The sequence below is a fragment of the Notechis scutatus genome, chromosome 6 (genome assembly GCF_049901735.1).
Source record: "Notechis scutatus isolate UNSWTSFEM ecotype Mainland chromosome 6, rNotScu1.2, whole genome shotgun sequence".
NCBI lineage: Eukaryota > Metazoa > Chordata > Lepidosauria > Squamata > Elapidae > Notechis > Notechis scutatus.
The window spans coordinates 39,814,614-39,841,138 of NC_142014.1; the positions used below are offsets into that span (position 1 = coordinate 39,814,614).

Here is a 26,525-nt window from a genome sequence, read left to right on the forward strand (position 1 = left end):
TTAATACATTTCTCACTGGTGGTGTGGAAGTGACAATTCTCAATAGATTTAACTACTTATAAATCATTACATTTAATAAAGCCTATACAATACAGGTTGATTGGTTAATGTCATTCCATTTTAAATAAATTCTAGAATAAGGACAAACTTTTCACTTGCCATTCATGAATGTAATATACAGCACATAATTTATTATACAGTGCTAGTAGAGCATCCACTATATTTTAATTTTTTAAAAATGGACTGATTCAGAACAGTTGGGTTTGCCTTTTTTATCAGGTACTTTTGAGTTATAGTTTACATTAGAATCTATCGCCATGGTGCCTGTGATATCATTTGAAGAGTCCCCGGAGTATTCCACCCATTTTAAAGAACTTAAAAACATTGATTACTTTAAATATGGTAAAATATGTATGAGAAAACCAAGTCTCATTAAGTCTATGCATTCAGAACTTGAGATCTGTCATTTGAACCTGAAAAGATTCCTGCCCATTGTTCTAGAAGCGCTTTAGGTCTTTCCTAGGCCCATCTATTATATTGTCAGGATTTTATTTAATCTAGGCTCACAAGATAGTTATAGGCCCAGGCTTTGAATCTTTAAGTTCAAAAAGTATTCAGATGGCAACAGGTTGCCATTGTCCTGTGGTTTCCTTAACTCCATTGCAATATTTCTGACCCTGTAGTGCTCCCATGAGCCCACGAAAAGATAAGATTCCTTTAAGCAGCTGTCTAGAGATACATCAAAAACATGCTAGATACCCCTGAAACACATTTTACTTTTTTCATATCTGAATACTGCTTGCTAATAATGTAAAATAAACTATACATAACTAAAGAGAATAGAATGCAAATGGTTACTGAGATTGTGGATGTTAAACAACAGCTGTTTACATGCCTAAACAGAATACTGTATAATTTTCCCTATGACAGGTGAGTTACCTGAGAGGAATCAGGGAGAGCATCACTGAATTCATTGTTCTCAATTGGTCTGAAGAGTTCTTTTTTCTTTTCCCTGTCCCGCATGTCAGGACTAGCAGCACTAATAAGCATCTTTAGGTTAGCTGTTGGAGTCCATGGATCTGCAAGAGGCCTATCTGTCAGCTTCACAGGTGTAATTGGGCTTCTCTCAGGGGTACAGGTTTTTTGCTTAGACAAATCGATGGGCTCATTTTTCATGGGAGTCTTTGGGGTCATTCTGGGTCGATCAAATATATTTTCCTGTTAGAAAGAAGGCAGCCAATTAACATATAAATATATACAATTCCTGGGTTGTACAATACTTCAGCTTCATACCAAGAATTACCTGCTCAGGAGTCAAGACTATCAATGGCTTCTAGCCAAGATGAACAGACATTGCTTTAGTATCAAGGATAGTGTACCTCTCAGAAAGGATGATACTGTGCTCCTGTTCTTCTCATAGATGTGTCAATGTCATCTGGATGACTTTCATGGGAACAAATGTGAAATAAGATAGTTCTAACCACATAAGGCTCTTCAAATAGCTTGCCTTGACTTTTATAGGAAGAAAGAGATTACAACTTGGGAAGGTGATAAGAAACTGACTCAAGAACACTTAAGTCACAAAGTTTGGAAATCAAGTTTGGATCAACTATTCTCAGAACAGTGCTTTTCTTTCCTCATATTGGGAAGGAAGGAAGCTTCAAAGAACCGAATTGGAGCAAACCACCATTTAGAATCTTAGATTTTCTACCTTCTTTAAAAAAACACTTCCTAGAGGAGTTGCAATGTGTAAGGGCACATCACATAATTTTCAGTCACAAGATGACCCACGACTTACAACCAATTACTTAGTGACTGTTTGAAGTTATAAGGGAATTTATAACCCAGATTTGAAGTTCCAATGGTTGAGCCCCTTCCACAGACACATGACTGAACTTTGGATATTTGGCAACATGGCCACATTTATGACAATTTGCAGCATCCCATGGGCACATGACCACATTTTGCAATGGTTTGTAAACAACACTTCCAGGTTTCAGCAAAACTGCCCCCATAGGGAACAGCTGCAGCCATTGCTTTATGACTGTCACAAAAAAGATAGTAAAAAACATGTTATATTATGGTTGTATGAATTATGACCGTATATGTTAAGGACTACCTGTGTATGAAGGCCTATATTTAATAAGCACGGGACTTATTCAAGCTTGGTCATAAACCAATTTACTGTAATTGAAGTGGTGGGAACCAGAATATTGACAATCAGAGAGCAATGATTAGTCTTTCTAAAATTAATGCCTTCATATTTGAATAAACAGTAAAGATTCAATGACTGTTTTTTCATAAGCACTGTTACAGGTAACAATTACAAAATATGTGTAGATACCAGCAAATTGTTTTGATAAACTCACTGATGTAGTAGAGACTCATCCTTGCTGTATATGGCAATCGTATCAAATCTTGCATTATTTAATGTTATAAAATTGTATATTCAGTTTGATCTTAAGGAGAGATGAGTAGAATAATCATTTGATTTGCCATATCTTCTGTCCCTCTTTTAAGAACTTGCTTTTTCATTAAAGGGTGCAAATCTCTGGGGAGACATGAATTAGAGGTTCCATTTTTCCTATCCACCTTTTGTGATTCAACTGTTAGCAAGACATCTTAGTTTAGGCTGAGCCTAAGTACTAAATCTTATTTATTAAAAACTCACATTAGTACAATTGGCAATTGCAATACAACGGCCTGCACTTAAGTATTATGTAATTGCTTAGAATGGTGGAACTTTACAAAGGTAAAATGTTGCTGAATTATTCTAAGACATCTAGCTTTGTTGAAGGGAACATTGCACAGCAGTCAACAAGCATTTAGACTTGTTTTGCCTGCTTAGTTGGTTAGAGATCTAGAGATTTATTGTAGATAAGGGAGTGTGCCAAAGGAGTCAAATCTGCTTATCTAATCTGAGTGAGTTGAACAGAAGCAGTTTGATAAAAAAAAGCAGATTATGTCTGCATTTTTATATATTTATATTTTTTTGTTTTTCCCCTCAGCTTTACAAATAACTTTCTGAGGTAATAGTTCCATCAGATGTTACATATTTTTAAGTACAACTTAAAAGGAGAGGCTTATCCTTCTTCTTGAAATTTAAAACTATTTGTAATTGATATTTTATCACAAACACACACACGCAGAATTTGCCTGTGTTAAATTGCATATCAAAAAATGTAGTTGTAAAATTAAAATAATTACTTTCTTTGGTGAAAAGCAACTTCAAGCACCAAAACGGAAAAAAACAGCTATGCATTCAGGTTTCAAAACACTACTAAATCAATAAATGCAGATTCCCATGCACAACCTTTCATCCTCATGAAAACATTGGTATTTCTAATTTGATCTGATTCAAAAAAGCTACTAATTAAAATTCTTGTTTATCAGGAGAGCACCAGGAAGCCTTCATCTGTGGTTCGTTACGTTTTACATATAAATTGGGATTTCAACTTAATTTTTTTCAGACAAGCCAGAATCAATTTTCAAGTCTTTTGTTACACAGTGCTCTTCCACACACAGTTGGTTCCAATATTTTCAAACAAGCAGCACAGCAACAAAATAATTATAAAAACAAGGAGGAATGTTGAGTAAGTTTATTGAACTTAACAATTGTATAACTCATAACACTGAACATATTACTGGGCACAATTTAGAATCTATTAGTGAAACATAATTCAGAAACAACAAATTAAAGATTGTATGATTAATGGTTGCAAAATTAAAAAACAGTTATAGAGATGAGGCAGTAGAAATTTCAATAGACAAATAGTACATTCATCTTAAATATTATATTTAGAAAGAACTGGTATGCTTCATTGCAATATATTACTCCAGTTATGTTTGCTAAGATGACTAGCTCCTTTTCTCTAAAATACCAATAGCAAGTAGACTTATATACCTCTTTACAGTGCTTTACAGCCCTCTCTAAGCGGTTTACATAGTTAGCATATTGCCCCCAACAATTTTGGGTCCTCATTTTACCCACCTCAGAAGAATGGAAGGCTGAGTTAACCTTGAGCTTGGTGAGATTTGAACTACAAGACTGTAGGCAGAAGTAACCTGCAGTATTGCACTCTAGAAACTGCGCCAAGGCTCATAATGGTAAATGGTAAAAATGCAATGAACAAAGCAGATCTTCCATATGTTGTAGGAATGTTGTAACACTCAACAATTTTAGAAATTATTTTATAGTAGAATAAAATAAATGTTGATAATTGTAATATCCACCTTTTATAAATTTCACCAAACACTTTCCTTTGAAATATGCCATGCTGACTATATATAATATATAATAACAGCTGCAAGAATTTTTTATTTTATTTATTGAGTTTATATTGCCACCTATTCGCCCATGGCAACTTGAGGTGGCTTACAGAATGTAAAACCATATTTAAAATAAAAAACAATAAAAATTAACAAAAGAATCAAATAAATTAATAAAGTACAATAGAACAAAATCTGGAAATAAATAAATAAATCACCCCCAACTCCCACTCCCTGCCCCGATGACAGCAGATCACATGAGCCATTTGATGGGCTCCATCCCACTCTGGATTCCCCAGGCCCGCTGGTAGAACCAGATCTTCGATGCCTTCCAGAAGAGTTTTAGAGAGGAGTGCATTCTAATCTCTGGGGGAATGATGTTCCAGAGAGGGAGCCATCATGGAGAAGGCCCTTCTTCTTGGTCCCATCAGGTGTATCTCCCTCAGGGATGGGACCCGCAGCATTCCATCTCCCCATTCTAATGGGTCAGGTAGATGTAACCGGCAAGAGACGTTTCCTCAGATAATCCGGTCCCAAGCCATTGAGGGCTTTAAAGATGACAACCAGCACATTGAATTGCACCTGGAAGCAAATCGGCAACCAATGCAACTGCCGCAGGAGAAGTGAAACATATGCACACCGAGATCTGCACAAAACTATGCAGCCGCTGCATTTTGCACCAAATGGAGCTTCCAGATGTTCAACGGCAGCCCCATGTAGGCTGTGTTGCAATAATCAAGATGTGAAGTGACACGGGCATGAGTGACTGTGAGTAGGGATCGTTGGTCCAGGAAAGGGCATAACTTCGAGCAGGAGTCATGAATCAAGGAAAACCCCTAGATTACGCACAGGGTCTGTTTGGGGTAGTGCCGCCCCATCCAAGACCAAAGGTGGCAATTCTCCCTGAGCCAATGAACCCCAAACCCAGAACCACCGGTCTTGCAAGGGTTTAGTTTCAACCCGTTGTTCCCCATCCAGCCCCTAACAGTCTCCAGGTACTGTGAGAGGGAGGACACAGCAACACTTAACTCATCACAGGCCGAGAGATACAGCTGAGTATCATCAGCATATTGGTGATATCTCAGTCCATGGTGACAGATCTCACCCAGAGGCTTCATATAAATGTTGAACAGGAGTGGAAAGAATACCGAGTCCTGCGGAACCCCGTAAAGCAGTGGGTGAGGGCTGGATCTCTCCCCTCCTATCAACACTGAGAGCGGCCGCAGAGGAAGAAAGTGAACCAGGGACAGCACAAGGCCTCCCACTCCCATTGCCTGAAGCCACCACAGGAGAATCCCATGGTCAATGGTATCAAAAGCTGCTGAAGGATCAAGTAGAGCAAGGATGGATGCACTACCCCCATCCCACTCTCGCCAGAGATTATCCAAAAGTGTGACCAATTCCATTTCTGTCCCAAATCCAGGCCTGAATCCTGACTGGTAGGGGCCGAGACAATCTGTTTTATCCAGAAACCTCTGGAGCTGCTGTGCGACCACCTTAACAGCCTTCCCCAAAAAGGGAAGATTGGAGACAGGTCGGAAATTATCCAACCGGGTAGAGTCCAGCGATGGCTTTTTAAGAGGGCGGACCACAGCATCTTTAAAGTGCTGGGACACTGTCCCCCCGTGAAGGGAAGCATTAATCACTGCCAGAGTCCACCCACCGGTCACTTCCTGGGAAGCTTTCACAAGCCAGGAGGGACAAGGGTCTAAAACACAGATGCTTGTGCGCATACTCCCTAGGATCCTGTCCACTTCCTCAGGAGCAACAGGGTCAAACCGTTCCCAGATAACAGGGCAAGAACCTACCTCAGGAGCTTCCACCAGACCAGCAACCACCCTGGTATCTAACTGGGAATGAAGTTGAGTGATTTTGTCTTCCAGAAAATCTGCAAATTCCTCAGCGCACCCCTTCAATCTCCTCCTTCCCCAGGAGGAGATGGCCCACCTTAAAGAGGGTCGCTGGGTGATTATCTGCAGACGCAATTAGTGTGCAGAAGTATTTACACTTCAGCACACAAATTGCCATGAGGTAAGCCTTAGTAGCAGTTCTTACCCGTGTTTGAGTTCATCTCCTATCTTCCGCCAGCGGCGCTCTAGACATCTCATACGTTTCATCCTTCTCAGTTCCTCTGTATACCATGGGGCACAGAGAGGTCTACGGGTGAGGAGAGGTCACAAAGGTGCAATCCTATCCAGAGCCTCAGTCACATTCCTGTTCCAAACAGTGACTATGAGTTTGGCTGGACTGCACAGTAGATCTGCAGTTATAACCCCCAGCTCCTTCTGGAACCCATCTGGGTCAATTAGTCGATGCGGTGGACTAATCTAATCACCTGCGTGTGTGTGTGTGTGCAGCTTTTGAGAAATTCATTGCCACCAGACTGTGATCCAACCATGACAAGGGGACATGGACAAGTCCACCAATTCCAGGTCATAGACACTGCTCCGACAAGAACACCAAATCAGCTGTGTGACCACTATTACTAGTCAGGCTCTGGATGATCAGGGACAGGCCCATGGAAGTCATGGTTTCCATGAAATCTTGGGCTACCTCCTCCCCGCTCCCCAGAGAAGGCAGGTTGAAATCCCCCAGAACTATAAGCCTGGGGAATTCCACTGCCAGCCCTGTGGTGAGGTCCAGAAGCCCAGCTAGGGAAGCTGCCATGCAGCAGGGAGGATGGTACAGCAGCAGCAATCCCACCTGATCCCTTGAGCCCAACCTAAGAAAAAGGGTCTCACAGCTGGGCACTTGTAGAACAGTGCCTCTGGAGGCTACTAGAGATTCTCTGATAACAACATCCACACCACTTCTCTGGCCCTGAGGTCTAGACTAGTGCCATGCTTGATTACCCACTGGGCACATTTCTACAAGGGGAACACTTCCCTCTGGGCTCAGCCAAGTCTCAGTTATACAAGCCAGATCAGCCTTCTCTTCGAGGATCAAATCAGCAATAAGGCTAGCTTTATTGCAGGCTGATCTCATATTTAAAAGCAGCAGTCTAAGACCAGGACCACCACAGATCTGCTGACCAGGAAAATGACATGAGTGCAAGGGGGCAGAACACAAGACCGGTACTAAACACCGAGGTCACGTTCCCCGTGCCTGCCCTCTCCCTTATCTCCCGTTATTCAGCACCACTGAAATAGGACACCCTCTTCTGCCTTTCCTGAGAACCATCCCCAACACTCTTCCTTAAAAAAAAGAGGGGGGGGGGGAGAAATCCTACTCCCACTAACAGACTGTCAGGGGCAATATATGCTTTTTATTGGAAAAGATATTTGAACCCCTATATGGAAGAATGGTTAATTGAACTGTGAGAATATACTTTGATGTCCAGAATAATTTCAGTCTAAAAACTGATGTACAATTCAATCTTATTGGAAACAATTTCTAGATTACAATTCTATACATGGATTTGTGCCACACCCCAACTTAATCTGACATGTAATCTATACATGATTTATATTATTTTCCAATTTATTGTTTATTATTTATAGCTTTTCCTCCTTATTCATTAAAAATGTAATAAAGAGACAGGTCTTAATTAGAAATTGGGTATGAAATATTTATATTTTAAAATATACATTAGCCGTTTTATATTTTAATTTTCTGGCTATTTGAGATTTGTTGGTTATTCACCCATATTCTATTGCTTACAGATAGTTTTCAACTTATAACCGCAACTGTAAGAAAATAATAGATAGAATGGGTGGGGTAGAATTAAGCACGTCATTAGCATAGAGTCATTATGTTGCTAGAAGTGGTCCAAGAACAACCCCTTTTGAATTCCACTGATCGTTATCTGGTGCCACTTTAATACTGAAATTTAGTTGGTAGATTCTTGTGTATAGGCTTCAGCAATAAATCTTTTAAACTGTACCTTAACATACAGTTTGTGGCTGACATAATTAGGACCAGAATTTCCATTGCTAAGCAAGGCAGTTAAGTGAGTCATGCTTGATTTTACAAAAAAAAAAATTTGGCAGTTAAGCCAATCACTGTAGTTGTTAAGTGAATCATGCAGTCATCAAACAAATCCACCTTCCTCTACTGACATTGCTTGACAGAAGTTGGCTGGGAAGGTTGTTAAGGGCAATCACATGACCACAGGATACTGCAACTGTTTTAAATATATGCTGTTTGCCAAGTGCCCAAATTTTGATCCCATAACTATGGGAATGTTGTGATGGTTGTAAGTGTGAGGATTTATTGTAAGACACTTTTTTCTGTGCTGCTATAAATTGAGGATTACTTCATATTGTTTTCCCTCACTTCCTTACTATATTTTCGATGTTCTTTTAAACATGTAGTTGTATCAGTACTCCTTCCGTTTTCTTTAAATAAAAAATTAATAACTCAAAATTATCTGTTCTGCTTTGTTTTCTTTCCTTAACTTTCTTTAACAATAACTTTTCTTTATGTTTCCCAGAAGTACCTCTGTAGATTCATTTAGTTAAAATTGCCTCCAAATATTGATCCACAAAGGTTCATTTTGCTCTTCTCAAATAATGGCACATTAGTGACTGCATTTTAATAACAACAATAATAAAAAATTAAACTTGTATATTGCCTGATTCCCAACAACTCTGGGAAGCTCGTTTACAATGAAAGAAATTACAATAAAACAAATAAAACATTTAAAAAGCAAAGTTCAAAGATAACCATAGGTTTGGGTGAAGAACCAGATCTTTACAGAATTTCTGAACAATAGCAGAGTGGGGTCCATCTGGATTGGAGTGGTGGTGGCCTCATTCCAGAGGTCAGTCAATATCCTGCCCAGCCAGGATTATTGAATAACCCACAATGGCCCAATTCACATGTTCCATGTTGTCAGGTTAATTATGTGATCTGCTATCAACATCTCGTAGCAACAAATTGGGCACAACAAATTTACATTACTTAACCCTTTGACTTGCTCCCAAAGTACTTTACTCAACTACTGTATGACTTCCAGACTTCAAATGGCCTTTGGAACCTTCTGAAAAGTTTTTTAAAAACATCCTCCCTGGTTGCAAAAGTTGTATCATTCCTGCACTAAATCATTAGTTATGTTTAGTTAACTTTAGTAAGCCCAAGCCAAACAAAGAATCTTAGCCTGGAGTAAATTATTTCCTAGCTCCTTAAGAGAGCAGAGATGGCAAACTGGTTAAAAAAACAGAGAGCTAATGCCAAGCTGAGATGCATTGTAAGAGAAATGTACCCAGCAGAAAAAGAGTTGCATGATACATGAGGTGGATTAGGACTACTCTTCTTTATTATATTATATTATATTATATTAGTAGAGCTAGTTAATAATTTAATGTAAGGATAATTATCCACCTAATATTGCTGTAAATTCCCTCCTCTAGCTTTGTTGTTTGGCTTTTTCATTTCTGACTGTATCAATCCCATTACAATTTGAAACTTTGGAGTATAAAGAAAGCAATTTAAAAAAGCCTTATCACTGCCAGCAGATTTTAAAGTCAAGAACTCCAGGTTTTGGAATCCAGCTCTGCCTACTTACCTTTTGTGCACTGTCCCCATCTTCGTTTATGTAATCTATCTTTCCATGTCTCGGGCTAATCAGGTCTTTTAGTGTTAAACAATTCAACTCCATCTGTAAATGTAAAAGTTGTTCAACCTCTTCAGCATCTTACATCACTCCCCCTCCCAATAAATTTCAGGTCCCGTATCCCACCTCCTCCCGCGAAATTATCTGAGCAAAATTTAGGAGAAGGCGCGCTCCCAAAAACGCGCAGAATTTATCACAATCCAGCAGCAAAAAGTTTTAACTTCAACAAGAAGACGCCTGAGAATGAGCAGCCCTGGCGAATCTGTCATTGACGTTCAGAGTTACCCAGCCGGGATCGGTTACTTTTGGCGCAAAGAACCTGGACGAGGAATCCCAGCTTTGAAAGGAGCGGGATTCCCAAGGACTCACCTCCCAGATCAAGGCGGGGACAACCCAGCTCGGCCCCACGCCCTGAAGCGGGAGAAGGACCCCTCTCCCGGCTTAACCCCGACCCCTGGGGCAGGAAAGGCAATTCCCCGCTCTGCGAGGAGATGGGGAAGTTGGGGGTCAAGGTAAGAGCCCCCATAAAAACAACTGCAGAACTTCTTTCTGCAGACCCCCCCCCGTCTCCTTCCCCCGGATTGTAAAGGCTTACGTTTCTCGACACTCTTTCTCAAAGGGACCCCTGGGCTTCGGGCTCGACGTCTCCAGGCTCGCTAAGGTCACCCCTGAAGGGCATCGGAGGTATTCCAAAGGGAAGAGGGACCCCGAATCCCACCTGCAGCTTCCACCTCTGTCAGCAACTCGCCTGTACCGGCCGCTTCGCTCCTGCCCTGGAGACTCCACTAGGCGCTAAAGCTTCTATTCTGGCGCCTTGGAACATATTTTTACAATCCGACCAATCAGGAGTTTACAGTGGGGGCGTCCCTCTAACCTTCCCGCCAATCAGCTTAAAGCTCTGTTGGGAGAATTGGCGCTAGACTCGGCGCGCTCCGTCTCAAGGTCCCGCGCCTTAGTCCTGGCAGCTTGGGCTGTTTCCCCGCCGTCGCTGCCGCCCTCGCCTCCTCCTCCTCCTCCTCCTCCTCCTCCACTGGGGTACCTGGGAAGCTCGAGGCATAATTTAACAGCAAGGAGGGAGGAAAGGGCCGACCAACTGCTTTGTTCGCCAGGAGCTCAAGTGTAGCGCTGAAGAATAGGGAGGGAGGGGGAAATAAAGCGCACAGATGGAATTAAGAAACTTGAAACTCCGGGACGCTGTGGAAGCTGGCGGCGACCCCCTGGCTTCCCCCTCTGCTGCAGTCTGCTATTTTGTCTTAACTTTTGCGCTTCCTAAAAATCGCTTTGGAAAGTTTAGAAAGCACGCCCGAACAAATAGCGCTTTGCTTGAGGCGCGCGTGTTCCCTGAATAACCCTAAATAAATTACTAATTTCTTTTACTGACAAGAGATTACTAAAAGAAGGCAAATTCATGCATATATTAGTTTCACGGAATGGTGCAGGAGAGCAATAGCGTTTAGATTTATAAACTGCCTCATAGTATATAAAAAAGTTTACAGCACTTTTTGGGTGGCTTGCAATGTCAGCATATTGCCCCAAACAATCTGGGTTCTCATGCTGACAGGGAAAAAGGAAAAATAACCTTGAAAATACACCTATGATTTCATTTCTTACTTTCATACTTATGGCGTAATATTTCCTTCACATGCTACCAATTCACATAGATTGGAAGTAAAAGGCCATGAGTTATAGACTAGCGATCAGGCTACTGTGTGGACAAGTTTCATTGGAAAATACTAGTGCTTTCTTGGCACCTGCATATTGTGTGTACTCTCAAATGACAGAAATCAACTGAACTGCAGATTAGTTGCCAGTAGTTTTCCAAATAGCCATTCAATGATTACCTGACAGATCTGGTTTAGAAAGGATATGGTGTAGGGTGGGACTCTCCAGTGGCCCCACTGAAGAATACAGTAATATGTTTGCTAATCATTATATAAGGCAGAAAACAAAGTCTTCAAATAAGTGTGAAGTAATTCCAAAAATTAATTATATGCATATTTTAGAAAATGTATGCTGCATGCAGTATCCTGATATTACCAAATTGTCAGATAAGGGCCTACTTCTATAGGTTCTATAGGTCATCATCTAAAGATGTTTGCTTTCCAACTGTATTGGTAAACCCAACCAGAAACTGTAGTGACTTAATACATCACAATGACAAAAGGTTGAAGACAATTACTCTGTATAATAAAAAAAAATTGAGTCTTAAGTTCAGTAACTGAAAGACATTATAAACCTAGACAATGCCAAGCAGATTAACTTTTAATGGCACTTCTACTCACTTATTTAGGCAACATTTATTTTTCTGCCCATGGTACATAATGGATACAGCACCCTCTTCCCAACTTTCTGTTTCTTAACTAATTTTCAGTCTCTTTTTTTTTTTTTAAAAAAAAATGCTCTTCATTGGGAATCACTCTGTAAAGTAAATCTCAATTAGTTAATTGGTTGAACTTAAATTTGTAATGGTAAAAACAAAATTTAAAAGTAAAACCTCATTTATGATCTGATTGATTATGTGCCATCACATCATTGTTGACTTTTAGCAACCATATGTATATATATATTCTTCATATCAGACCTCTAGTCTGGCCCTAACCTGGTCTTTCAGGTCTTCTAAAAGTGCATCCATCGTCAATGTAAATTGAGTTCATCTAGTTGCTGGTAATCATTTTCTCTTTTTTTCCACATTTTATTTTTCCCTATTTGCTTTTGCCTGTGCAGGTCTTGCTAATGTAGTTTTCCTTCAGTTACCAGTTTACATTATTTGTACAATAAATATAGATTATTTGGGGAGGGAAGAGGATGTCTGTTAAAATCAATTGTCTGCTAAATCCAAATTTACATAACTGATATCATTTGCATCATTCCTATAATGACATAATAGATGTTTTTATGCCATTTGCACCAATTTGATCGTGTATGCAATAGCATAATTGACATTTTGATATTTAATTATGCAGAAGATATAAATTGATGCAAATGACAAAAATCAATTGAAATCAAATTTACATTCTATTTACATCATGATATAATTGGTACGTTTACATCATTTGCATCAATTTTGTCACTTGTATAATGATGTAATTGACATGCAAAAGACTCAAAATTGATGCAAATGACATTAAAGATGCCAATTATATCATTACACAAAAAACAAAAATACAAATGCACAAATGATATCAATTATATAATAACATAATGATACAAGTAATGTTGATTGTCCAGTCAGAACTTGGAAACAACTAACTTATCTATTATTTTGTAGATATAATTGAAACTTCAAATCCATTGATTAAATATGGGCATTGTAGGGAAAACAAAAATTTAAATTATTTTAAAAAGGAAACTGAAAAAAGAAAAAATAGTAAAAGCAATATTAGGAAAATTGCATAATTTTAAATTCTCTTGGATTGAACCTGAACAATAATTGCATCACAGTATTTATAGAGACTGAAACAGAGACAGTTTCTAATTATTATCTTTATGTCACTTATTTTTCCCTTTAAAAAACTAGTCTAAGATCTAAGTTTGGCGCTGTATGACATAGGATACTATATATAAGCTTACATTCGATCAAACTTCTGAATATTCTGGATTTACATTTAAATTTGCCATTGCTGCATATTTTCCAAGTTTGATTTTCCAATCTTATATTGTTTGCAAAGTGTTTCTTTTCCAATATTGAGCTGAATTTATCCTTCTGCAAGATACATTTTAACATTTTAATAAAGTGTTATTTATTTACTTTAGAAATATTCCTAGTAGAAAAAAAACCCTGAAGTTTCATTTTATATAATAAAATGTTTCCTTTGTATCATAGCATTTTGAGCACTTTTATGATTATTAATGGAGTTATGTACCATTGTACCATTTCTAAAATATTTTGCACTAGATTTCTCTTAAATTACAGCAAGGAGTAAATTTACTGAATTTTGTTGTTTGTTAATGTTTCTTAACAATTTTACATTCAGTTCATAATTTTGATTTGTTCTCTCTGCCATGATTTAACAGTTCTCTCTCTCTAATTGTGTTTGTGTGTACTAGTAGGTAACCTTGGCCTCCTTTTTAAATATTGATTTTTTTTCTTCCAGATGATTTTTAATTGGAGTTTTTACATAAGCCAATTTCAGTGATTCTTAATTAATGAATAATGAATGAAAATGTTCAAATATCAGATCTTTTAAAACTTTAAATAAAAAAAAATTATGCTATATTTTGATTTTCCAATCATATTCTTTGCAAAGTGTTTCTTTTCCAATGTTGAGCCGAATTTGTCCTTGTGATGCATTAAAATACAAGATACATTTTAACATTTTAATAAAGTGTTATTTATTTACTTTAGAAATATTATTCTGGTATATTCTGATGGTATATGGTATATTTTGATGTTAGCTTATTCAACGTTGCATATTTAAACATTGTCAGTATATTTAACATATTCTATTCTATTTTTATTTTTAATGTAGTTTTTAGTGGTATGAAAAGGTTTTAATGATGGGAAAATTCAAAATGATTACAAATAGAAAGCAGCCTATGCTTGAAGAATAATGATTGCATTTCATCATTTGGAAGATGATGAAAAGGATAAACTTAATTGTGGAATGAATTAATGAATTATTCAGTGATCAAAAAGTAAGTTTATGACCAATCCTCTCATTTATCACTTTTGCAGGAAACAGCATAGTCATTTAAAGAACTTATTTTCATGTCTTCTTTACCATCTTGCAAAGATGCTTTATTATTTTTGAGGTGCAATCATCTTTCATGCAATGAGGTAGAGGCAGCTTTAATTTGATGGCTTGGGCGGTGCTATTTTGCATCTTCTGACAGCAGACATCCCATGGGGATAATTTAGGATGCCTTAGTGCGAACCTTGCAATGAGTCAGGGGCACCTATCTTCTCACTTGTCCTTGATGGCTGGTTTCCTGCTCCAGGAACTGGGGACGAATTTAGGCCAAACTATCTCTGCATTTCTTTAAAAAGGTGAAATTTATGGATTGAGGGAAGAGAGAAGGAGATGATGGACACACCACAGGGAAGTGAAGGCTAAGCAAAGTGGTTGCTGCTCCAGGCTGGCATGGGTAGAACTGGTACGATTGCTATCTTTTATAAAGTTCTTCCAAGTGACCAAAATCATTAGGAGAGACAGCCATTTGTTCAAAAGAACAGGAATAGCTCTTTGGTTAGCTTTTAGTCACAATGCTTGCTTTTCAATGAGGCATTGATACAAAATAAATGGGGCAAGAAGAAAAGCAGGACTGAAACCATCCATCCCCTCCCCCCCAATTGGGGAAAAGTGCTACAGTGAGGAAATGTGTCTTCTGCCTTTGTTTCTCTGGGCTGATCATTTATTTTTCTTTTTTCCATGTTTTCCTTAAAAATAGATTGAAAGAAGAGTTGGGACTGTGCACTGTTGAAAGCAGAATATTCATCTCTTGATCTTCTGTATCTTTTAAGGAAACATGCATCAATATATAAAGACAACAATATTCCCACATCAAATGTAATAAAAAAAAAATCAAGCCTTATACTTCAAATAAATAATCACTCTGAAAGGCCCTAAGTAGGAAATTCTCAGTTTCCCCAGTCTATCCCACCACATGCTCAGGAGATCAAATGGTAATTGTTTTTGCTGGCAGAAAGTAGGAAAAAGAATGCCAATGAAGTCACCAATTGCTGCCCTGAATTATAGTGTATGAAAAGCACTCACAATGTAAGGACACTCACAGTGTCCTGCCACGTTGCTGAGGTGCAGTAAGGCCCAGCCATGGGTGTTGTGCAATTTATGCCAATGTATTTTTCTGCTAGGGATAGGAAGAAAGCATGTGAGAGTAGTGGTTATGACAGTTAGCCAGTAATAGTCTCTCTAAGCCTAATGCTGATCGGGCATTCCTTCAATTCAAGCAGCATCTGGCCAGCTTTGAATTGCTCTGCTTCAAAACCAGCATGCTCTGCTTTGGTGCCAGCCCCAGTTCACAACCCTAGGGCACTTTGACCAATGGCCCCATCTCTCACCAATACAAAGACTTTCCTTTTTAGAGTGATTTGGAAAGAGAGGTGGTGTTGGTGCCCCCTAAGCATTGGCAACCTAGATCGATTCCTATTTGTCCTTCCCCTAAAGCCAGCCCTGTTCTGCTTTCAACAGATCAGGGCAGCAGGTTGTGTTCCTCTCCTCCATTGTAATCTGTAATACTTCCATTTCTTGTGAAGCAGCTGAATTAATCAGGTATTACAAAATTACCAACCCTAGCCAATCCATTTTTCCATTCTTGACACAGCAGATGGATTGAATGTTCACCCCCGCGATCTGAGTATTTCTGGCTAGTAACTTTGAGTAAACAATTGATTTCGTTGAGCAGTAATTAAACAACTGCGATGTGATAATAATTAACACAGCTGTGCTACTAAATAAAATATTACACTTTAAAGTTTTTTTGAGCAGCATGTGATTACACTGAATATAAATCTAACACTGAAAAAAAGAAAATTGTTACCATGACTAATGAAAAGCATAGAACGTAAGTTTGGGTTGGCAAAAACAAGTGGAGATACTTGTCAGCAAAGCATGTCAGCATACGTGTAATTATATATGTGTGTGTGTGTATGTGTATATATATATATATATATATATATATATATATATATATATATATATATATATATATATATATATAAAACATTTTATTCATTTAGCTAATTTACATTTATTTATCTAATTTATATTGCCATCCATCTAACAAGAAAGTGACTCTGGGCAGTGTACATCAAAATTAAAGCAATAAATAGCTAGAATGTCCTTCAGCCACTTCTGGATTGCACCAAATATCCCCTTAAATTTGACATGTTATTAATTTATCTGTCTGTCATGGATTTTATTACATATATGTGTGAATTTTTAAGTTACAGCTAGAGTTGTAAACTTTGATTGTCTATTATAATGTATCCATTGTATCAGGATATCAGTCTGTTTTTTTATACACGTAAGTTAACATTTTGCATGGCTTTCTAAGAAATACTTAAGGTTTGCAAAATTGTTTCAAAATGTATCCTAACAGATGTCCAAAATAAATATATATTTCTCTCCCCTCCCCCTGCCTCCCCTCCCCCTACTTCCCCCTACCTGTCCTTCAGAAGCTTAAGTCAATGTCCATAATACTGGTCTAATTTTCCTAGAGGTAGCCTAACTGTGGCTGCCTCAAGTCTAACCATTTAAAAAAAAGAAAATAAATTAACTAAAGCACGATGAAAAAGCTTTAGTCTAATATGTGCATTCTAAAAATAGCTTAACTAATGAACACATATAAAGGGTATTAAGCATAGATGCCAGTTTAGGGTTATTTTATACCATTTGTCCTTCATGGAAAAAAAAGTCCAAGTGTTACAGTTTTCTACTTTATTGTGATTTCCTATCTTTTTCCCACTTGTCTCTTTATAAAATAAAATAAAATATTTTGTAGCATTATATTGTAGACCCCCTGGATGGGGGACAATAGGCTTCGACTGAACCCTGGCAAGACCGAGTGGCTTTGGGTATATGGGGCCCCGAGATCTGGGACTTTGTCATCTTTGACTCTGGATGAGGTGGCACTACCCCAGATAGATTTGGTCCATAACTTTGGGTTGGCAGTTCTGGCAGTTCTAGCCTTTCCACAACTTTGGGTTGTGTGCCAATTGTGGCCCTTCCTAAATCAGGAATTCCTCCACTCAGTCGTCCAGGGCCTAGTCTTCTCATGGTTGGACTATTGTAATGCCCTCTACGTGCGGCTTTCCTTGAAGATCATTCAGAAGCTACAGCTGGTGCAGAGTGCGGCAGCACAGGCAGTTCTTTGGGTCTGAAGAATGCCTCCTGTAACATCATTGTTCCGCAAGCTGCATTGGCTGCCAAGTGTGCTATCAGATGAAGTTCAAGGTGCGGGTAATCACCCTTAAAGCCTTTCAAAGCATGGGTCCAGGCCAGAGGTGGTATTCAGCAGGTCCTGACCAGTTCTGGAGAATCGGTAGTGGAAATTTTGAGTAGTTTGGAGAACCGGCAAATCCCACCTCTGACTGGAGATTTTACCGTATCCTTCCCCTGCCACGCCCACCAAGCCACGCCCACAGAGCCGGTAGTAAAAAAATTTGAATCCCACCACTGGTCTAGGCTACTTGAGGGACCATCTTATCACAGTGGAGATGAGTATCAACTGATTCCCACCTCCCCCCATCCTGCCCCCAACCTTCCCATCTGTAATTGGATTTATATATATAATTGCTGCCCAGAATTACTCTGTGGTAAGATGGGAGGCCAATACATTTTATTAAACAAAACATTCATTCATTCATTCATTCATTCATTCATTCATTCATTCAGACTGCAATGGGCAGATGGAATGAAGGACATAAATGGTTTAAAGCAGGGGTGTCCAACCTTGGCAACTTTAAGACTTGTGGACTTCAACTCCCAGAATTCCTCAGCCAGCAATGCTGGCTGAGGAATTCTGGGAGTTGAAGTCCACAAGTCTTAAAGTTGCCAAGGTTGGACACCCCTGCTTTAAAGAGAATAGAATATCATAAATTAATCCCATAGTTGTTACTCAATCTTCCCTTTCCTAACTAACATTTTCTAAAATGTATTCTTTATCACTCATGATTTTTGTATAAAGGTTAATATGTAGGAAACTGCCATTTTCCAGTATTGCACCTGAGTGCTTAAATGTACAGTATGGTTATAGACTCAATTTTGGAATTAATGAAAACCTCACATATCATTGATGAAAGACAATCTGGGAAAGAGCAAGAATTTTACCTTCAGATTTGGTTCCAAGAATTTCCAACAATGTTGTTACTATGTCAGTGGATATTACAGTTAGATGGGGGAGGGATTGACACAAAAATATATTTCATTTCAAGTTTGAAAGAAAAGGTTACATTTTGGAAAGTTCTGCTAAATCAGTGGAAACTGAGTGACGTTTAGTAGAAGAAAACATGAACTGTTTTAGGTGTTCTATGTTTTATCAAAGAAAAATTTAAAATGACTTTTATGATTTTGGTTATGGGAAATCTTGGGAAGTCAGACCCAGTTTATTGAGTTATGGTAATTCAGAAAACTATTACGTTGCAAAAAAGAAACAAAATCTCATTCTTTCCTGCCATCTTGTGGCCACCCTAATTTTTTGCAGCCCAGATATGGTAGCTTTAGCCCTAGCCTTCTTTAAATCAAAGCAATAGTATAGAAACATATTAATGGAAAGAAATAGGAAGCTAGAGATTACTACTTGGCTAAGACTGTTTTGAAATCTCAGATTAATTTCCCTTTGCAATGCAGGAGACATCCTGGGAGAAAATACAAAATACCAGTCAATCCTTGAATTTGTTACTTTAAACATACTTTTAAAAACAACCCTATGATTAATCCCAATTTTGCAGAAAACCAGGAACATGAACCGTCTCTTTCCAGACTAGTATATATATATATTCACCTTCCCTGAAGATTTGCCATACTTTTTTGGAGTGGTCAATAAGAGCCTTGGTGGCAAATTCAGTACTAGTTAAAATGATCTGATTCTAGCTTCTCAGGAGAAGTTGGTTGCTCTTTGTATGTTGGACCCACAAACTATGGTTCGTGATTGTAAAACCACAGTTGAGAGAGGCCAAGGCACTCACTTTCAAGCATGCTGTTAATAGTCATGCTTTTGTTGTGTGCATCATCTTCAGCATTGTGTACTATTCACCTGTTCCAGGATCCAGAATCCTAGGATGTGCTGGGTCTTCACTCAGTCTTCATGCAGTCTTCTCACTCTCAGGTCATCTCACTTATGCATAGTGAGGGAGAGACAAGAACATGTACCACTTTACAAACTATAGCTGGTAAGAGAATCCAGGGAAATTAGAGATCACACCATCTTTTAGCAATGGCTGCATGAAGCAGATTTGCTTCAGCAGTTGACAACCTACTGGACCTAATGTTGATTTGCATCTGTCAAAAAAGATGTCATACAACAGAACTATTTTTGATACTTTGGATGGTATATCACATGTTCTTTACTCACGTTATTATCTGAAGGAATGCCTGCACCAAATATCTTGGCTTCTTTAGGGATTTCTGGTTGATGTTTTCAGGGAGAATTGTCTTCTCTAAGAAAGGGTTTTTTTATATGTCTGTAAAATTAGAACTTTGCCTTTGCAATCTCACCCCAAACTTTTTCTTAAACTGTTTCTAGTTTTGCAAGAATGAGTTCATTGTTTTTCAACCTTAGCAACTTTAAAATGTGTAGACCTCCATTCACATCTGCACGATGCCTGGGTGGTTCTGGGAGTTGAAGTCCACATGCCTTAAAGTTGCCAAGGTTTGAAAAACTCTGATTAGAGGGCCAAAGACTTCCACTTCTACCCTACAGGGAAATCTTGTTTGTCTATCCCAGCTTTTAATGTAAGAAGATGACATATATCAGCATCAGCATTATTTTCCAGTTTTTGTGAAAAAAATAAAATTTAAATTCTAGGTGTCACAGGAAGATGTTGATGGATTGTGTGTGTGTATATGTAGGTGTGTAGGAATGATAAACTGAGGCTACTCCTTGTGTGGAATACAAGTCCTAAATAGCTAGAAGTCAGATAACTAAGAATGAAGACTGAAAAAGCAATAAGCAGGGAGAGTTGCAGGGAAGAAAGAAGGCAATAGTTTAACGAACCTGCAACTGAAGTCATACTCAATGAAGATAACTCGACAATGCTGTATATACATATTTCTATAAGTTACAGAAGAGGCCATTCATTTCCCCAAACTATAGCTATCAAGCTCAGTTGTAAACTGTTGGAATAGAGAGAATTATTGAGACACAAAATGTTACACTTAATGGGAAACTTTGGTCATCTATTTGTTTGTGTTAATGATCTTCAAAGTACATATTATCTCCATATCTTCTGTTCAATAAATTTCTGCTAAATTGTGTATGATGGCATCCTGATCCTATTCCAGTCAATTGATGCTGCAAATACAGCACATTTGAATTATGGGTTTGTCTAAAAAGAACAAATGTTTTTGTTTTAAGGATACAAAATTGCTAATATAGAGGTCATTCAGATTCCTTGATTTTGACACTGGATGTACAATTATTACTCTATTTTCATAATCTTCCTAAACTAACATGCATACTCCACAACTGTTTTCCTAGCCAAATGCTTTTAAACTTCATGGAAGATGGCAAAAGCATATGGAAAGTCTGTCTTTTATTAATGCTATTAGGAGTCATTGCACTAGTGAAATATTTAAAGTAACAATAAAGAAAAAAACAGGTTCACTTACATTCCAGATAATTTGGAATATATTTTGATATTAATTATCACAACCTACAATTCATGCATTGGCATAGATGTTCTCAGCAGCAGCATCTGCAGGTACTTATTTTTTTGGTCAAAAATAGAAAACAGTGTAGTAACCTTGTTCCAGAAGCTCCACCCCACAATTGCAATTCTTTTCATGTAGAAAAGATGGAGGATTGCATGGTGATGGTGCTTCTTTTACTGTGCTGCAGAAGCTGCTGCCTCTGAATTTATGCCTATGCTCACACTTTGCATTAAAATGCGATTTGTTGATTATTTCACAATGACTGGGTACACATCCACTGGTAAACCATAAATTTACTTACAAGCCACAATGGTTGGGTTTGCTCAGTCAAAACCAGCTCACACCTTAGGTCTTAGAGTGATGTGTGAATGCAGCTTAACTAATTTGGTTTTTGTAGGGCCAGATTGTATGGCTAGATCAAATCTTGATATGACCAAGTGAAAAGGATATCATTTTAAATGATAACCTTTTCATTCAAAGCTGTTCAAATAGAACTTTGTGTTTTATAATACATTGTGGTAAGGTTTTAATTTAATAGGATAAGTATAGAATGACTATGAAAAAGTTAATAGCTGCAAAGCATCGGTGGCCTGTGAGTTTAATTAAATTCTTTATATCACTGTAATATTAAGAAAAAGAAACATTTAGTGAGTCTCATTCAGGGGTGTGATTCTACCGGTTCGGACCAGTTTGGGCGAACCGGATGTTAAAGTTACATCGCCGAACTGGTATCTCAACTGATCAGCTGGCCCCACCTGCCCTGACTCCCCTCCCGGGAGTCTCCATGCAGCCCATTTTCGATGGAGGTAAGTGCAGGGTCCGCTCAGAGGCTCTGGGAGGGGGAAAACGGGCCTTCCAGAGGTCCGGAAATGGGCCTGTTTCTGGCTTCTGGAGAGCCTCCATAGCCCAAGGGAGGCTGTTTTTGCCCTCCCAGAGGCCCGGGGAAGGCCTCCGGACCCTTGGGAGGGCAAAAAACAGCCCTCCTGGAAGTACCAGAAGTTCAGAAATGGTCCAGTTTCCGGCTTCTGGTGGGCCTGCAGAGCCCAGAAAAGGTTGTTTTCACCCTCCCAGAGGCCTGGGGGAAGCGGCCTCCCCCAGGCTCTGGAGGCCTACCGGAAGCCGGAAACAGGAAGTTCTGGTAGGCCACACCCACCATGGCCACACCCACCCAGCAACCAGGCAGCGAATCTAGGTGCTGGGATTTTTGAATCCCACCCCTGGTCTCATTATAATATTAAAAGTGTGATTGCATGTATTTTCTGTGTATATAAAAGGAGTCGTCATGCCCCTGGTGGAGACTAACTGAGGGAGAGGAGGAACAGCCGACAGGGAGTGGAAGTGTGGCTTCGGAGGTTGTTGAGGAGGCTGGGGAAGGGCAGAGGAGGACCCAGGCCCATCCCCTATCCATCCTAGGGTATATAGGGAGGAGAGGATAAGGGAGAGACATGGTCTCCTCTGGAGGAGAGGGCCTTGATCTTCATGGGCTGCAGGTGTGACAACTGAACAAGAGTTTGGACCTGCGTACTGGCAAACACTGGAAACAAATCGTGTAAATATCTCTAGTTTATAGTTCCTCTCTGAGTTTGGCGTCCTTCCCAGTGTGTGTTATCTGTGGACATCCTCCAGCCCTTATCTTGCCTGGTTTATGTTGCTTTTTTCCTTCTTCGTGTAACTGTCAGAGTTTTTTTGTCTTCTGTCAAAGATATTCAGAACCTGGAAGCAAACTGAAGGAATAAAAGGGGCTTCACCTGTTTTCTGTGACTGTGTTTGTTTTGTATCCCACCCTGGGTCATCACAGGAGTTGATAATGGTGTCTTTTCATTTGTCACCCAAGACACAGGTCTAGCCATGTTATAATGTAATAGATGTCAGAACATCTAGGTATATTATGTTTAATTGGCTGTCTTCTCATCCTTAACAAAACCATAAGCATCTGCTTTGACCAGCTGTGAAGCATTTCTTTTTGTAAGGCTATGATTGTAAAACCATTTCACACTGAAGGTTATTTGTAGTTAGGTTGGAAAATTAAGGGTTCATGTCTGGAATTCTGATCTAGGATTTAGCCTCTAGGGTGCTAAGGCTACCATTGGAATTGCAGATATAAACTGCATAATTATGCTGCAGTCTTGTTTTTTCTAGCCTGAGTGGATGAGCTGTAGAATGTGCAATGCAATATCCTAAGTTCCTTGGGGATTAGTTTAGAGTTTAAAATTAATCTTTTACAGCTGCTTTGCTAAAGCAGGTGAAAAGTGAAAATAATTATGAAGCTCTGTGACCTCCAATAATTGTGTGAAATCTTCAGAATATAAGCTGACAGAGGTCACTAACATAAGTTGCAGTTTTTGGGGGTGGGGGGGGGGAATTGCTTCTTGGGAAGAAAGCACTGTCTTCTCCTTTTGAAAAAGGAGGTAATGAATTTTGTAAGCTCTTTTCAACCTATGCCTTGAATGAATGGGTCATGAAAGAAAATCAGAATGTTAAATTCAATCGGGTCTGTAGGGGCACATTTGGAGGCATATTTCAAATTGGTATGGAACAACCTGAACTTGGCAGCGAACTTCAATATGAACACAGGAATTAGGGAAAATGAATATTTTAAAAGTTAAGTGAAACTATATAAACACCTATAGAAAACTATATAAACACTTATAGAAAATTAAGCAAGTGAAAGAATTAATACAGTATATGCAAAATTATGAATCATCACTCAAAGAGTTTTACATATCACTCCAATATGCATGGATCTAATTCGAAAGCAAACTGTGTATAAAAAATTAAATTGGCCACATCGTATAAGGAAAACCTATATAAAATGTTTTAAGGGGGCATCTTCCTCCAGTAAAATTGCCCAAAATGTATCAAAATATATCACCCAACTGCTGGAAATGTACCCAAAAATATGGATCATATTACCACACATGGTGGAAATGGAGAAAAACCCAGGAGTTTTGGCATAGAATTCAGAGGTGGCTTGAGATGGTAGGGCATAAAGTGGAATATAAACCGGAATTTTTCTTACTCAGAATCATAACAGAAAAATATAATAAAGAGGTTATTTATTTAATAATACACGTGATCACGGCAGCAAGGTTAGCCTTTGCTCAAAAGTGGAAAGATAAATTCCCGATGAAAGTGAAGTAATAAAAAAGATATGGACCTGCGCTGAGATGGATAAATTAACTTTGGAAATGAAAGATAAGGATGAGACAGAATATTATAAAGTATGGGATAAATTCTATCAACAGTGTGAAAAAAGGAAGGATCTAAAATCAAAAGTAGGGTTGGCAGAACGGATGATTAGAAATAGAAAATATTGTATAAATGTATAATATGTATAAATGTATATAAAACATGTACTCTGCCATAATATGTATGACAAACAGGATTGTCAGGACAATCAACCACATCCAATGTTTTTAATAATTTACTCAATAAAACTTTTGAAAAGAAAAAAAAAAGAAAAAACCTGTATATGAATATTAATTTAAATTAAGCCGGTAAGAATTGCAAGTATACAGCAATCTCTGAAGCATCTTTCTGATTTTATTAGAAAGATAAAAGCAGCTATGCAAGTTCCACCCTTTTACTTACATTAATTTCAATCCACCAGTGAAAGATAATCATTAATGAATGCTAAAGAGATTATAGTCAAAAATGATATTCCATCTTTGGTGGCACTGTGATAACTTTTCAAATTTTTGGAGGGATGATTTTATCAAAATGAGAGGATTGGAGAGGAACCAAATGTCTGATCTGGTTTGTCCATTTTTTTCAGGATGAAGTTTTATACAAAATAGGATCTTTAAGTGTTGCAGAGGCACAGCATTTTACTTCAAGCTAAAACAAAACAAAATAAATTGGCTGTGTGGCTGTTAGAGTGTCAGGGGGAAGTTTAGAGACCACAAAATGGATTTTGAATATGGCTTTCAAGTTATCCAGTGTGTATTATAGGAAGTGATTTTTCAAGTGATCGGGTTAGCAATGGACTAATGTTTTTCTCTCTTCCAGCATTTAATGTGTGACAATCCTCCTCTTTCCCATGTCACGTTGGCAACCCAAAGGACTGCTTCCTCCAAGTCACACAGTCTCTTCTTCCACTTCACTAGGCAAGAATCCATCTGCAGTGTTAATGAAGGTTCTGGGTACCTGCAAAGGTAGTGGGGTGTACACCTGTTGTTGCACTGGGCACCCACATTCCTTAAACTGGCACTGTATGCCTTGAGACAATCACCTCTTGGGCCAAAGTATAAATGTTGTGGCTCTTTGAGGATTACCCTGTTAGGATTTGTAAACCATGAGTCCCACATATTATTACCAAAAGAAATAAAAGCCGTGCAGCACCTCTGTTGGCTGAATTGCATGCTTATGCTGTCCAATTTCATTACCCATCTTGTATTGAACCAAATAAAGGGAAAAATGAGAAATCAATTAGTCCTGTTCAGAAAATCTACAGAATTGCCAAATACACATTCAGTAGTATAATAGATGTCCTTAATATATAACTCTGTGAATAAAATATGAGTCAATAATAAGTAAAATAAATGTCATTGCCTCCAATCAGCTTTTTGATTCTGAGCATTTGGTCTCCCACCCATCTCACAGTAACCCAAAGAGAGAAATTTGACTAAAGAGTCATATTAACTTCTTATTTTCCTGAATATTTTAAAGGAAAGCAGTTATCGTTTATAACAGAAAGTAACCTCATATATTTCAATTACTGCTTTTGAATTGTTTGATTGCGAATATATGAGACTTACAGAACAGGAAACAACTTCAATTAATCTTGCTTTCAAGATTGCAGATCAATAATTTTAACAATAACGAAAAGTAAAATCACTTCTATATAAGATACAAAGATGATCTTGCTAGAATTTGAATGGTAGTTTTCCACCTGAGATTTTTTTTTCAGTTGTACGAAATTACACATTATAAAACCTATAGTTCTAGACTTAATATTGAAAAGGCTTAGAGTCACCTTCATTATTTCCACATCATCCTGCTAAATAGATGCCTTACTAAGACTCACTCTCCTCCCATTTAATCTCCCAATACATTCCTCACCATGGCAATCACTCTTTGATGACCCATGCACACTGTAGCCTTTAGGGAAATATTAATGAATTTCCAATTACAAGTCTGGATCTGAAATAACCTTCCTACTAATTAAAGGGGTAAAAGTAGGAATCCCACAGACCACTTGAAGAGAAAATTTCTTACTTATGGCTATACTTCATTGGGCCTCATTGATGGAAATGTATTTCATAATATACTCTCCCTCAAAGAATTTTGTGGCTTGATTGGCATTAGCTCTTAGCAATAGCCCTTAGACTTATATACCACTTTACAGTGCTTTACAGCCCTCTCTAAGTGGT

The 26,525-nt window shown here is 38.4% G+C and overlaps 1 protein-coding gene and 1 long non-coding RNA gene across 2 annotated transcripts in view; one reads left to right on the forward strand and one right to left on the reverse strand.

Moving 5' to 3' along the window:
* The window catches only part of E2F7 (E2F transcription factor 7), a 34,852-nt gene extending 23,809 nt beyond the window's left edge, over nucleotides 1-11,043 (reverse strand). The window contains exons 1-3 of the mRNA XM_087968022.1: nucleotides 10,419-11,043; nucleotides 9,776-9,868; nucleotides 940-1,218 (exon numbers count right to left, since the gene is read on the reverse strand). Of these exons, the coding sequence (XP_087824148.1) occupies nucleotides 940-1,218; nucleotides 9,776-9,868 (372 nt within the window). The 5' untranslated portion in view covers nucleotides 10,419-11,043. The remainder of the gene's footprint in view (nucleotides 1-939; nucleotides 1,219-9,775; nucleotides 9,869-10,418) is intronic.
* Nucleotides 11,044-14,268: 3,225 nt separating this feature from the next.
* LOC148130182 (uncharacterized) lies at nucleotides 14,269-25,495 on the forward strand. The gene is made up of 2 exons (XR_015750064.1): nucleotides 14,269-14,458; nucleotides 25,162-25,495. It is a non-coding gene; the product is annotated as an uncharacterized LOC148130182 (long non-coding RNA).
* The last annotated feature ends 1,030 nt before the right edge of the window (nucleotides 25,496-26,525 follow it).